Source organism: Zootoca vivipara, chromosome 4 (assembly GCF_965207765.1).
Source record: "Zootoca vivipara chromosome 4, rZooViv2.hap1.1, whole genome shotgun sequence".
Lineage (NCBI taxonomy): Eukaryota > Metazoa > Chordata > Lepidosauria > Squamata > Lacertidae > Zootoca > Zootoca vivipara.
In genome coordinates this window covers 100299062-100313700 of record NC_142587.1, presented here as the reverse complement: position 1 = coordinate 100313700, position 14639 = coordinate 100299062, and the positions used below count along the sequence as shown (strand labels likewise).

General features: G+C 46.6%; 1 protein-coding gene across 1 annotated transcript in view; it reads right to left on the bottom strand.

The window, feature by feature from the left end:
* Positions 1 to 821: 821 nt before the first annotated feature.
* The window catches only part of LOC118085082 (disintegrin and metalloproteinase domain-containing protein 21-like), a 48003-nt gene continuing 34185 nt past the window's right edge, over positions 822 to 14639 (bottom strand). The window contains exons 18-23 of the mRNA XM_088668503.1: positions 14425 to 14502; positions 10283 to 10394; positions 8864 to 8957; positions 5041 to 5104; positions 3352 to 3427; positions 822 to 1724 (exon numbers count right to left, since the gene is read on the bottom strand). Of these exons, the coding sequence (XP_088524629.1) occupies positions 3392 to 3427; positions 5041 to 5104; positions 8864 to 8957; positions 10283 to 10394; positions 14425 to 14502 (384 nt within the window). The 3' untranslated portion in view covers positions 822 to 1724; positions 3352 to 3391. The remainder of the gene's footprint in view (positions 1725 to 3351; positions 3428 to 5040; positions 5105 to 8863; positions 8958 to 10282; positions 10395 to 14424; positions 14503 to 14639) is intronic.

Here is a 14639-nt window from a genome sequence, read left to right as displayed (position 1 = left end):
ACATAAAAAGTAATGGTGGGAAACCTTGGCTAATGTAGCAAGCCCAGAAATCAAGTAAGCAAACGGAAACAGCCGTTCATAAAGCAGCAATTTAAAAAGAGAGGGAGAACAGACAAGGGAGCAGGAAAATACTCTGCTAGAGGCCTTTCTTGAACAACCAAATGCCTGGCGATGGGTTTCATGTGGGTGGGCATGGCACCATCACCGAAAAGGCCCTGCTGCTCATCATTGCCTGCCATACCTCTCACCTGGAGCCAGGCCTCAGATACTGGGTGGAGCAAGCAGAGAAAAATAGATGAGATAAGGTGGGCTGCAAAGTCTTTAAAGCTGTTTAGGGCTTTAAAGACACCGCTTGAAATAAATGACACACATCTATTTGGTTCTGCCTTCCAGCATAGGGTCCTGGGGCAGGGGGTCTTTTTGTCCAGGACTCAGCCAGAAGCCTAGAACCAGATCACTTTCCTGGCAATTCTCAGCGCCTGGGAAAACAAAGAGTGACCTTTGAGCAGCAGGGTTATAACTTTTTGACACCCCCCCCCAAAGATGATTTCCTGTATCGTAAAGGGATAAACTTATGCTTAGAAACACTGGGAAAGGGACTGATTCAGTTGTGAAAAAAGGGCACCCCAAAATGAAAAGTTGGAACCACCGTATATGTAACGTTACTACTCATAAGTATAAGCACCGTAAGAAAAAAAACACTTTATGGATCTGTTTAGAACTTTTACATCTGTCTGGAACTTCCTAAAACTGTATTGGAGAATCAGTTGTAGCAGGACCCACCCTTCCTCCAGATCGCGGGAAGTAATCAGTGTGCATCACACAATCAAAGCAAACTTTATTGCAGCAGAAAGAAAGGCCAGCTACAACCTCGCTTTATTCTAAGCAACAATGTACAAAACATTGTGCGAGTATTGGAAAAATTGCCAGCTCTATTTTCCCTGTATTATAACACACGCTATGCATATTTACACAACACGTTATACAAAAATCGATTGATTTTGAGGTGAGCTTTTTTTCAAGAGATTTGGAAATGACAGTTCATTCCTTTGTATTTTAGGCAAAAGTTCATCGAGCTAAGCTACAGGAACCTGAGGTTGTTAAAAAAAAAAGTTGCAAACCTAGTGGGCAGCTTGTGGGGCAGATGTGGGTCGGTACACCGAGGAGCCGGACTTAAGATCTGGGGAGGAGTGTTGCTAAAGGGCCTTGATGATGTCCCAGCCTTCACGCTGCAAGGAGGCCACTTCGGAGTGAAAAAAGACCAAGCCTGCTCCCATAGCGAGAAGGAGTGTTGCTCAGCCAAAATCTCCAAAGAGGACAGTAAAATTTAACGTTAGAAGAAAACGGATATGCAGGACACTCGAGTGAGGTTGGTGTGTGATGTATTTCTCAGAACTGAAGTGCCGATTTGTGCCTGGAGCACACCAGTGGCAAATATATACAGTATTGGAAGACGAATATATACAGTATTGGAAAAGGGAACACTTTGTTCAAAGGCAAATGATGAGATTAGGCAAAGAAGCAAGAGACTCAGTAGCAGAAGAGGATTCTGGGTGAGCAGCCCGGAAGCGGCAGGCAGAGGGAGCCTCCGCCCTTCCTTCACCACCACAAGCTCCTCCGCAGTCTTCAGGTATAAGAAATGTCTTCTGCTGCACGATTTAGCCAGATTCAAGGCCACAGTAGAGCAACACGACCTCTGTTGATTGTTGGTTCTCCATTGACCCCTAAAAGATGAGAAAAGGGGGGAGGGTTATCCTGGACTAGGTGACCCTTAGGATCCCTTCCGATTCTGGCAGCTAACAGATGGAGGTTGAATCCTGACAAGACAGAAGTACTGTTCGTGGGGGACAGGAGTCGGGCAGGTGTGTGTGTGGGGGGGGGGACTCCCTGGTCCTGAATGGGGTAACTGTGCCCCTGAAGGACCAGGTGCGCAGCCCGGGAGTCATTTTGGACTCACAGCTGTCCATGGAGGTGCAGGTCAATTCTGTGTCCAGGGCAGCTGTTTATCAGCTCCATCTGGTACGCAGGCTGAAACCCTACCTGCCCGATGTTTTGGACTACAATTCGCATCATCCCTGACCACTGGTCCTGTTAGCTAGGGATCATGGGAGTTGTAGGCCAAAACATCTGGTGCCTGCAGTTTGGGGGTGCCTGATCTAAACACTGTGACATAAGTGACATCAGTTCTGTGCCCGGGGCAGCTGTCTACCAGCTCCATCTGGTACGCAGGCTGAGACCCTCCCTGCCCGCGGACTGTCTCACCAGAGTAGTGCATGCTCTAGTTATCTCCCGCTTGGACTACTGCAATGCACTCTACGTGGGGCTACCTTTGAAGGTGACCCGGAAACTACAACTAATCCAGAATGCGGCAGCTAGACTGGTGACTGGGAGCGGCCGCCGAGACCACATAACACCGGTCCTAAGAGACCTACACTGGCTCCCAGTACGTTTCCGAGCACAATTCAAAGTGTTGGTGCTGACCTTTAAAGCCCTAAACGGCCTCGGTCCAGTATACCTGAAGGAGCGTCTCCACCCCCATTGTTCTGCCCGGACATTGAGGTCCAGTACCGAGGGCCTTCTGGCGGTTCCCTCACTGCGAGAAGCAAAGCTACAGGGAACCAGGCAGAGGGCCTTCTCGGTAGTGGCGCCCGCCCTGTGGAACGCCCTTCCATCGGAGGCCAGGGAGATGAACAAACTACCTGACATTTAGAAAACACCTGTTTAGGGAAGTTTTTAATCTGTGATATTTTAATGTATTTTTGTATTTGTTGGAAGCCACCCAGAGTGGCCGGGGAAACCCAGCCAGATGGGCGGGGTATTAATAATAATAATAATAATAATAATAATAATAATAATAATAATAATAATAATACAGTGGAACCTCGGTTTATGAACACCTCGGTTTACGAATTTTCGGTTTACGAATGCCGCGGACACATCTGGAACGGATTAATTCACTTTCCATTACTTTCAATGGCAAAGTTCACTTCAGTTTATGAACGCTTCAGTTTATGAACAGACTTCCGGAACCAATTGTGTTCATAAACCAAGGTACCACTGTAATAATAATAATAATAATAATAATAATAATAATAATAATAATAATAAAGTGCTTTAGTCCTGCTGGCCACATGACCCGGAAAGCTGTCTGTGGACAAACGCTGGAAGCGAGATGATCGCCGCAACCCCATCGTCGCCTTTGACTGGACTTCACCGTCCAGGGTTCCTTTACCTTATGAGGCCCTGAAATTTCCCTGACCTTCCGATGCAAGCCACTATTTGCGGGATACGCAGAAGTCCCTGTGACCCCCTTCCCCCCACTTCCTCCTTGGTTCCTTCCTGGGAACTGACCTGGACAGCGTCCTCCGCAAGGTTACAGAGGGATGCTATGTCAGTCGCTCTGGTCCTCTTCATCGCTGAGCTGCTCCTGGAATGAGGAAGGCAGGCATGAAAATCAAACACACACCCCATGTGATGCCACACCCCACAACTCCCCATTTCGCCCCTAGTATAGACTTCGGTAATCCTTCAGCTCAGATGTAGTTTTAACTAGATTTATGGGATACAGACCACCCCCACACACAGCAGACCCATGCAAGGGACTGAAAACCACACGCCAGACCTGCAGGGATTCGACTCTGCAAAGTGATGCAAGCCATGCGAACAGGAAGCTGCTGGACCACTTGGGCCCTTGGCCTGATCCAGTAGGCACTTCTTATGTTCTTAAGCCATGGTTTGCCCAGATGCGCCTGAATGTAGTGTTCTGGGAAGCGGGGTGGGGTGGGGTGGGGGGACCTGACCTCCAGGGTAATGATGGATGGATGCTGTGTCTCTCAAACTCGGGTCCCCGGCTGCTGTTGGACTACAACTCCCATCACCCCTAGTCAGCAGGACGAGTGGTCAGGGATGGTGGGAGTTGTGGTCCTGCAACAGCTGGAGGAGCCAAGTTTGAGAAACATTGGAAGGGCTTATTCACACTTGCGTTTTTCATTTTGGCCCTGTGCTTTCCTCGTGGAACATAGCTCTTTAAAGCTGAATCGGAGCAAAAGTCGATTTGGGTTTTCCACAAATGGTCGTTTGCTCCAATTCAGCTTCAAAGCACGGGTTTTTGTGGGGAGAGAGGGTGCCTCGCCACAGAGCTCTGAAACGTGAACCGTGCCTGGAAAAAGGAAAGTGTGGCCAAGCCACTCCATCCCCTTTCCGCATATCCCCAAAGCTTAATTAATTGCACCCCATTTCTGCATTTAATGTGCAGCTTAATAATAATAACAATAATAAGATTTTAACATTTTACATACCAGGAGACCTGTAAAAACGTAACTGTCACTTGCGCTGGCTGCACCCAGTGAAAATGGAACTGGGAATACCCCCTGGAAGCAACAGGATGTGACCATGTCCCATTGCTCACATGGACACCCGACAGCAAAAAAGACGGTTGAACCCATTTGTGGGATGGTGGTCATATTTTTTGCCTTATGTGGACACTGTATGGCAAGGAGGGGGAAGGGGGTAGGTATGTACCGGGGCAAGTGACAGGGTGCCATCCTATCTAGTCACTTTCGGGATGGCATTTGTGACCCCCCATTTAACAGCTATGGCGGCAACCAGCATGCAGTCATGGTGTGGTTCTAAAAGATGATTAGGCAAATTCTTGAAGGAGGTGAGGGCTACCAATGGCCGGAGTTTGGGGGTGCCTGCACTAGTGCTTCGATGCTCCTCCACACACACATACAGTATATATACAGTGGTACCTCTACTTACGAATAACTCTACTTACGAATGTTTCTACTTACGAATGGAGCTCCATCTGCCATCTTGGATGTGGTTTAGATAGGATTTTTTTCTACTTACGAATTTTTAGATAGGGTTGCTTCGACTTACGATTTTTTTCTCCCAATGCATTCCTATGGGGTTCGACTTACACATTTTTTCGACTTATGAATGTGCGTTCGGAACGCATTAAATTCGTAAGTAGAGGTACCACTGTATAGGAAAGTCCAGCAAGAAGGCCTTCTGCTCTCGAACCTTCCAGGAACTTACAGTACTTTCCGAAGCAGAATCGATAGGTTTGGGGGATATTCTATCACTGATTAGTCTTCCAACCCTGTTGAGGCAAAACAAGAAGAGTTGAATGGGCGTTCTGTCTGCATTCAGGCCAGAGGTTGAAACTGAAAGGACTTCTCTCGCCTGGCTGTGCTGCTATAAAGGGCTTCCTCTCCAAGACGCCAGACATCTTGCCTGGCTGAGAACGTCTTAGGAGGAATTGTGTCAACTGGTAAAAAATCATGCTGAGCTCAGTGCTTCCCTTTGCTTATGTTTGGCTTCTAGGCAACATGTTTGAGGAAGAGGCATGAGTGTCTGCGGATAAAGAGGAGCAGGCAGGTTTAGCCTGGAGAAGAGAAGGTTAAGGGGTGATAAGATAGCCATGTTCAAATATATTAAAGGATGTCATATAGAGGAGGGAGAAAGGTTGTTTTCTGCTGCTCCAGAGAAGTGGACACGGAGCAATGGATTCAAACTACAAGAAAGAAGATTCCACCTAAACATTAGGAAGAACTTCCTGACAGTAAGAGCTGTTCGGCAGTGGAATTTGCTACCAAGGAGTGTGGTGGAGTCTCCTTCTTTGGAGGTCTTTAAGCAGAGGCTTGACAGCCATCTGTCAGGAATGCTTTGATGGTGTTTCCTGCTTGGCAGTGGGGTTGGACTGGATGGCCCTTGTGGTCTCTTCCAACTCTATGATTCTATGATTCTCTTTCTTACAAAGAGGGTTAGTGTTTGTACATTTTGCCTCCCTTCTGAGGCTCTGTACAAATGCGAGATGTGCACGAGATAAGGGTGCTGTGGCAGGCTGACCAGTTTGAAAGCAAGCAACATGCAGGGTTCGAAATTAGCCAGGTGCCAGGTGTGTTTTGCGACCATGTGGAGAGCTCCGGTTGCCAGGTTGGCGACTGACATCTCCACCTGGCTAGCCCCTCCAGCTTTCGTTCTTTCGTTTTAATAAACATTTTTACTAAATTTTCCTATTTAAATATCTAATCCATTTTCAAATCATACAAATTATGCAAATATAAATTAAACAATTAATCCAAATCTTCTGCCAAATTATACAAATTTAACTTTGACTTCCCATGCTTCAGACTCCGAAAGCCTAGTCCTCTTATAGTCACTGCATTTCTAATCAATATAGTCCGGATCTTATCCAATAATCTATTATTATCCTTCTATCTTCTTTCAAGTCACTGAGTTATTCCAGCAAGCAAGTATAACCAAACCGTATATGATTATGTGTGAATTTATGCCTATAATTCCTTTCTGTAAGTTAGCACTGTCTCTTCACACGCTGGTATCTTGCCAAGTCAGTCCAGAAATTCAAAAATCCTTTTCACATCCAGCAGCTGCCATCTTCAAGCAATCCCAATAAATCATATCTTTAAGCCTCTATGATGATTTCTCCAAGCCGCTACTCAATATAGCCTTTTCAGGGGAGATTTTGCCAGGTCAGAACTATAAACACACATCTAATGTCTTATTTATGACTCACTCCCCCTTTGACTATTATCGTAGGCAGCTTTGTCTCCAATATGGCGGAATCTAAATTATAACTGTGTCATATCTCAGAAGTTTCTTGACAAGTTTCCAGCTGCTAATGAGATTGCTTCTCTTTAATGACCACGAATTAGGGAATCTTTAGCCACGTTCCAGACAAGTCCAAAAATACATACTTTGATTATTTATATTTTCAATTCACACAGTTTATATATTTAAGAAACCACATTAATTCAATCAATTTCCAACTTTCCGATCTCGCTTGCTTTGTAAATGTTATTTACGGCTCTTCAGGAGGGAGTTTTGTCAAGTAAATTGTAAAGCACAGTAAAGTTCTCGCTCCCCCCCTTCCGCTCCGTCACATACCATTTCTTGCTCTAGTATAAACATTCCTCTGTTATCTTTTGTTTTCTCAGTGGCTGAGCTTAGCAGAATAAATCTTCTTTCTTCGTCTGAAGCATGTCCACGACTGAAATCCAATTTTCTCTTAAATCATGGAGCCTGTTTCGCTTGTAGAATCAGGAGATCCAGACTCCCATGGGGGCTTTCCATCCAGTGCCCCCAGCCCCTCCTTCCTTCCGAAGTCAAAGCTGGTTAATGGGCATCAGCGGATGAGACTGCGTCTTCCTGTACCCCTGCCCCCGCCCCGGGAAGATTTCGGGAGGCTGCATGCTCCCATTACAGCCTCTGATTACCCCGTGGGAGCTGGAGAGATGGTATTTTCAGCCATCTTCTACGGCGCTCCAAGCGGAAGTCTGAGCCCTTCCAGCTTTCTTATGCAGGTAAGCAGGGGAGTTTATTTATTGCAATTATATCCCACCTTTCCCTCCAAGGAGTACAGTGGTACCTTGAGTTACAAACGCCTCAGGTTACAAATGCTTCAGGTTACAAACTCTGCTAACCTGGAAGAGCTACCTCGAGTTGAGAACTTTGCCCCAGGATGAGAATGGAAATCGTGTGCCAGTGGCGCAGCGGCAACAAAAGGCCCCATTAGCGAAAGCACGCCTCTAGTTAAAAACAGTTTCAGGTTAAGAATGGACCTCCGGAACGAATTAAGTTCGTAACTAGAGGTACCACTGTACATGGTTCACCCCACTCCCCTCAGTTAATCCCTGCAACAACCCTGTGCATAGCTGCCAAGTCTTCCGTATTCCCCAGGAAATCCCCGTTTTCCCAGCTGTTCCTAGCTGAAAAAACAGATTTTTTTGTTTTTTCCTGGTTTAATCTGGCGCGGCAGCCATTTTGGAACTGGGCGGAGCATGCTCAGAAGCGACTTTTGATGCTGCTCTGCCCAGTTTCAAAATGGCTGCAGTGCGACTTCTGGCGCGGCGGCCATTTTGGAACTGGGCAAAGCAGCATCAAATGTCACTTCTGAGCATGCTCTGCCCAGTTCCAAAATGGCGGCAGCGCTACTTCCAGTCTGCTACTTCCGCCCGGTCCCTTATTTCTCCGACAGCAACTTGGCAGGTATGACCCTGTGAGCTAGGTTAAGAGACTGGGGACTGACTCCAAGGTCACCAGTGAGCTTGATGATGGAGTGGGGATTTGAACCCAGATCTCCCAGGTCCTAGCCCGACACTCTAACCCAGGGGGTCACCAAAGTTACCGCACTTCGGGCCAGTGCCTGCAGCACCAATCCTGCAGCAGGCCGGTGGGCGGAGGAGTGCGTGGGAGCGCACTTCTGGGTCACAGGAGCACCGGAAATAGCTTGTGCACATGCGCACGGGCCTCCTCCAACCCGGAAATGCGCCAGAAATGACGCTTATGCATGCGCGCAAGCTATTTCCGCTGCTCCTGCGACCTGGAAATGGGCAGCCGCACCGCGCTGGTAAGAGCGAGCGGCGGCAGCGGGAGTTGCCGCGGGCCAGATAAATGAGTCCTTTGGGCTGTATCCGGCCCCCGGGCCATAGTTTGGGGGTGCCTGGTCTAACCACTACTCCACACTGGCTTCCTAGAGGACTTCTGCTACGGGGGCAGCACTATAAATTAAGTAGGCAAGTAAATGTGGGAAAAGGAAAGTGTCACTTGGAGACAATATTTTCCTTGAAGATAGAATTTACTCCCCCCCCCCCCCCGGATTGTTTTATTGGATGCTTTATGCTTTGAGTTTTTTCTTCTTTGAAATATAAGGCACTACAGAAATGAAAACAATACTAATAATAACAACAAAACCCCACTAGAAAAAGGCACCTAGACGTTTGTTGTGGCAACCATAACCCAGGTTTAAGGCGCCACCTTATGTATCTTGAGTTTCTAACACTGGCAAGGCAGACATGTTTTTATCCCATGGAGCAAGAATGGAGGAGACTATGCTTACCAGATCTGTATAGAGTTCCTGAGCATTATAACAGTAGCCAGCAAAAGCAAGCCAATCCCAAGCATAGAGCTCAGCATTGCAACCTTGCTAGTTTCTGAGAAAAAGAGGAAGAGAGGGAATTAATATTCTGCACTTCAGTGTTAAAGGACAGATTACACACACACACACACACACACACACACACACACACACATATTGAGCCATCAACAATCCTGGATCTCATTCTTGTACTTCCAGACTCTGGGCTCATCCCTCTTCCCTGCCACTTTCTTCCAGGAAAACCCACACTTTAGCACTTAAAAAGGTAAATCCAGTCACAGACAACTCTAGGGTTGCGGCGCTCATCTCGCTCTATAGGCTAAGGGAGCCAGCGTTTGTCCGCAGACAGCTTCCGGGTCATGTGGCCAGCACAACTAAGCTACTTCTGGCGAAAGCAGAGCAGCACACGGAAACGCCATTTACCTTCCTGCTGGAGCGGTCCCTATTTATCTACTTGCACTTTGACGTGCTTTCAAACTGCTAGGTGGGCAGGAGTTGGGACCGAGCAACAGGAGCTCACCCCGTCGCGGGGATTCGAACCGTCGACATTCAGATCGGCAAGCTCTGTGGTTTAGACCACAATGCCACCTGTACCCTCTTTAGCACTTAAGTTGCAGCAAATGCCATTCTGGAAAAAACCCAATTGAGGTTCAGCGGTAAAGCTGAATTCACTTGTGCTTTATCTTTTATATTATTTTGTGAACTGCTCTGATACCTTTCGATGAAGGGAAGGTATAGAAACCTAACAAATAAACTAAGCTGGGGGGGGTTATTGGGGGCAACCGGAAGCGTGGAGGAGCCCGCTGTATCACCCGCGAGCGTCTCATGGAGACAACGACCTTCGGAAGCCCCAAGATGGATGGAACATGTTACATCCAACAGGACACCAACTGTAATATAATTTATATAATTGAATGGAAACGGGGGGGGGGGTTGTCATTCCACTGCATAGGTAAAGCTGACCTACGGACATTTTTTTAGGACCCCAAAATTGGCATTTTAGACATAAAAACATCAGAGCAATCTGTTTCCTTCGATTCTGAGAACTGCAGCTTGCTACAGGTACTCCAATGGACCCAACAATGTTTGCAGAAAGGGAGAACTCCTGGAGAAACTTCGGCCCTCCAGATGTTTTGGACTACAATTCCCATCATCCCTGACCTATTAGCTAGGGATCATGGGAGTTGTAGGCCAAAACATCTGGAGGGGCGCAGTTTGGGGATGCCCGGTTTGGGAACCCCTCCTTTAGGAATCTGGGATGGATCTGATCCAAGATGTGTCATCAGTCCAGAGATTTCCTTGGACTGTTCAGGGAAGCAGCACAGGTGTGAACGTCTCTGCGGTAAGAGGTGCAGCCAGTCCCTGGAAGAAGATACTCACTCTTTTGTTCCGGAGGGGGGCCGCTGTCGAGGCTTCCTCCAAATCCCCTGCCAGCACAATAGGGAGGGGCCCATCCGTAACTGCAGTGGCAATTCCTGTTGCTGTTGCAGAACTGAAATACATCAAGCGTTTGAGCAGCAAACAAAGGATTTACAGGTGAAACTCGGAAAATTAGAATACAGTGGTGCCTCGCGAGACGAATTTAATTCATTCCGCGAGTCAATTCATTTTGTGAAAAATTCGCCTTGCAAATCGCGGTTTCCCATAGGAACACATTGAAATTTCTTTCTTTGCCCATAGGAACACATTAATTAAATTTCAATGCATTCCTATGGGAAACCGCGATTCGCAAGACGAATTTTTCGCAAAACGAATTCATATTGCGAGTCACCATCAGATCGCAAGACACATTCCTCTTGCAGGGCATTCATCTTGCGAGGTACCACTGTATTGTTGAAAAGTGCATTTATTTCAGTAACGCAACTTAAAAGGTGAAACCAATACATGAGATAGATGCATGACATGCAAAGCAAGATATGCCAAGCCTTTATTTGTTGTCATTGTAATTATTTGTCGTTAGCGGGTCAATTATAAATGGAATATAATTAATGAAATGTAATAATAATAATAATAATAATAATAATAATAATAATAATAATTTTTATTTATACCCCGCCCTCAGGCTCAGGGCGGCTAACACCAATAAAATTACAATAAAACGTAAAAGAAAGAAAAACAATTAAAATACAGGTTAAAAAATAATTTGAATTTAAAATGCAGCCTCATTTTAAAATGGCCCAAATCAAAACCATAAGGGAGGAGAACATAAGGGTCAGACAAAGGCCAGGTGGAACAGCTCCGTCTTGCAGGCCCTGCGGAAAGATGTCAAATCCTGCAGGGCCCTGGTCTCCTGTGAGAGAGCATTCCACCAAGTCGGGGCCAATACTGAAAAGGCCCTGGCCCCAGTAGAGGCCAATCTAACCACCTTATGGCTCGGGATCTGCAGAATGTTGCTATTTGTGTTTAATTTTGCATTATTGTAACCATTTGTTTTATTACTGTGCAATTTCCAAAAGAAAGCATTTGTAAAAATTAAAATTAAAATAAAATAATTATAAGTTGCATTACTGAAATAAATGCACTTTCCGACGATATTCTAATTTTCTGAGTTTCACCTGCATTTCTGAGATATTTTCCGTGTTCTACAGCTCCTACGCAGGAGGCTGCCTTATATAACACCGGTAATAATAATAATAATAATATATTTATTTATACCCCGCCCATCTGGCCCGGTTCCCCCAGCCACTCTGGGCGGCTTCCAACAAAACATTAAAATACAGAAATCCATCAAACATTAAAAGCTTTCCCCCAGAAATGCAGGTAAGAGTCCAAATTTAACATACCACAGGCTCTTTAGTCACGTAAGAGAATGGAATGCTGAACTTTTGATTTTTTTAAATTGAATATAGTACATATATACAAATATATTAAAAAGGGAATATATTGTCTTGCGTATAATTATGAACAAAGTAATAATAATGCTGGCCTTTTAAAATGACAGTATAGATAAGAGGAGTACAGTGGGACCTCGACTTACGAATTTAATCCGTTCCGAATGCACACTCGTAGGTTGAAAACTTCGTAAGTCGAGTTTCCCATAGGAAAAGCGGTTTCCCATAGGAATGCACTGAAAACGGAAAAATTCGTAAGTCGAGGAAACCGCATCTAGCCGCGAAAAGGTTTTTCCGTTCGGATGTCGGAAAAATTGTAAGCGTGCAGCCACTTTTCCCGCTCGTAAGCCGAAAACATCAGATGTCGAAGAGCTCGTAAGTCGAGGTCCCACTGTACTTGCCTTCTCCTGAGTCAGACCACTGGGGTCCATTTAGCTCGGAACTGCTCATATTTAGCTCGGGGTTCTCTCTGGGGTTTTAGGCAGGGGGCCTCTTCCACAGCTCTACCTGGGTTTGCCATTGGAGGATTGGAACCTGGGACCTTTTGCTTGCAAAGCAGCTGCTCTGCCACTTGGCTACAGACCTTCCACAGCATCCTATCTCAGGTGGTGCAATGGGTCAGTGTGTCTGGCTGTTGACCGAGGACTCCCTGGTCCTGAATGGGGTAACTGTGCCCCTGAAGGACCAGGTGCACAGCCTGGGAGCCATTTTGGAGCCAGTGTGGTGTAGTGGTTAAGAGCGGTAGACTCGTAATCTGGGGAACCGGGTTCGTGTCTCCGCTCCTCCACATGCAGCTGCTGGGTGACCTTGGGCTAGCCACACTTCTCTGAAGTCTCTCAGCCCCACTCACCTCACAGAGTGTTTGTTGTGGGGGAGGAAGGGAAAGGAGAATGTTAGCTGCTTTGAGACTCCTTCGGGTAGTGATAAAGCGGGATATCAAATCCAAACTCCACAGCTGTCCACGGAGGCGCAAGTCAATTCTGTGTCTAGGGCAGCTGTCTGCCAGCTCCATCTGGTACCCCGGCTGAGATCCTCCCTGCCCGCAGTCTGTCTCAGCTGAGTGGTGCATGCTCTGATTATCTCCCGCTTGGACTACTGCAATGCGCTCTACGTGGGGCTACCTTTGAAGGTGACCCGGAAACTACAACTAATCCAGAATGCGGCGGCTAGACTGGTGACTGGGAGTGGCCACCGAGACCACATAACTCTGGTCCTGAAAGACCTACATTGGCTCCCAGTATGTTTCCGAGCACAATTCAAAAGGTTGCTGCTACCCTTGAAAGCCCTAAACGGCCTCGGTCCAGTAGACCTGAAGGAGCGTCTCCACCCCCATCGTTCTGCCCAGACACTGAGGTCCAGCGCCGAGGGCCTTCTGGCAGTTCCCCCACTGCGAGAAGCAAAGTTACAGGGAACCAGGCAGAGGGCCTTCTCGGTAGTGGCACCCACCCTGTGGAACGCCCTCCCATCAGATGTCAAGGAAATAAACAACTATATGACTTTTAGAAGACATCTGAAGGCAGCCCTGTTTAGGGAAGCTTTTAATATTTGATGAATTAATGTATTTTAATATTTTGTTGGAAGCCACCCTGAGTGGCTGGGGAAACCCAGCCAGATGGGCGGGGTATAAATAAAATGTTGTTGTTGTTGTTGTTTGTTATTACTGGAAGGTTGGTGGTTCGAGCCCACCCAGGGACAGCTCTGAGCAGCATTCCTGCATTGCAGGGGGTTGGACGAGATGACCTTCTGGGTGCCTTCCAGCTGCACGATTCTATGATTCTATAATCCACTTCACCTCTGTTTGTCAAATTCCGTACCCCAACGCAATACATTACATTTAAAAATTGCATAATGGATTTACGTATGCCTATTTCACTGTGTTTTTTTAAAAATGCTTTGTTATTCCTTTTATGCCACATCCTTCCTCCCAAAGGGGTCCAGGGCACCAAGCGCACAAAAACAAGGAAACGATGAAAACATCTAAAAGCAATTCCATAGAAGCAGGCTGGGAAAGACCACTGCGTAAAACGCTTGTTGGAGGAGGAGGAGGAGGAAGGTCAAAACACAATACCGCTACTGCGATTCTACTCATATATAATGCAATCATCTGCTATGATACCAAACACATGCTATGGGCGCTTTATTTCCTGTAAAAAATGAGCATTCAACTTTTAGCCTGCTGCTTCTCAAGACATTATAGTCTTCTTTGTATCTTTTCATTTTGGCAGCAAAAAAGGACTAGACATTTCTACCTGTAACTTCTGTTTCATGTGTGTTGTAAGAGAGAACCATGTTGAGATTACTGCCTTGCGGGGGGGGGGGGCAGAGTAGATGACCCTCAGGGGTCCTTTCCAACCCTTCCAATTCTTTGATTCTATGTCCCCTGCCCCCAAACTGTTTGGGTTTTTTTTGGGGGGGTTGCCCTTCTCTTTGAATACCACCCATTGCCTTGAGTAAAGAATCACCAGTTCGGAAGGCACAAATGCTACCATCCTACTCTGGAAAGTCAACTTATTTGGAACAGACTCCCTCAGAAGGTTGTGGACTCTCCTTCCTTGGAGGTTTTTAAGCGGAGGCTAGATGGCCACCTGTCATGGATGCTTGAGCTGAGATTCCTGCATTGCAGGGGGCTGGACTAGATGCCCCTTGGGGGTCCCTTCCAACTCTACGATTCTATGCTTCCATGATACTTACCCCCTGGTTGTTACATCTTGTGAAATTGCAATCATAATTCAGAACTTTCAGGTCAACGCATTCTCTTTTGATGCATACCTAGGGAAAAGTATATATCAATGTGTTAATGGGGGGGCAGGAAGGCCCGATTTCTTCAATTTTTGCAGACATCCAGAAAACAGATGCGTCCTGTGGCAGATAGTTGATTTGCAGAGCCACAAAATTACCGCCTGGCC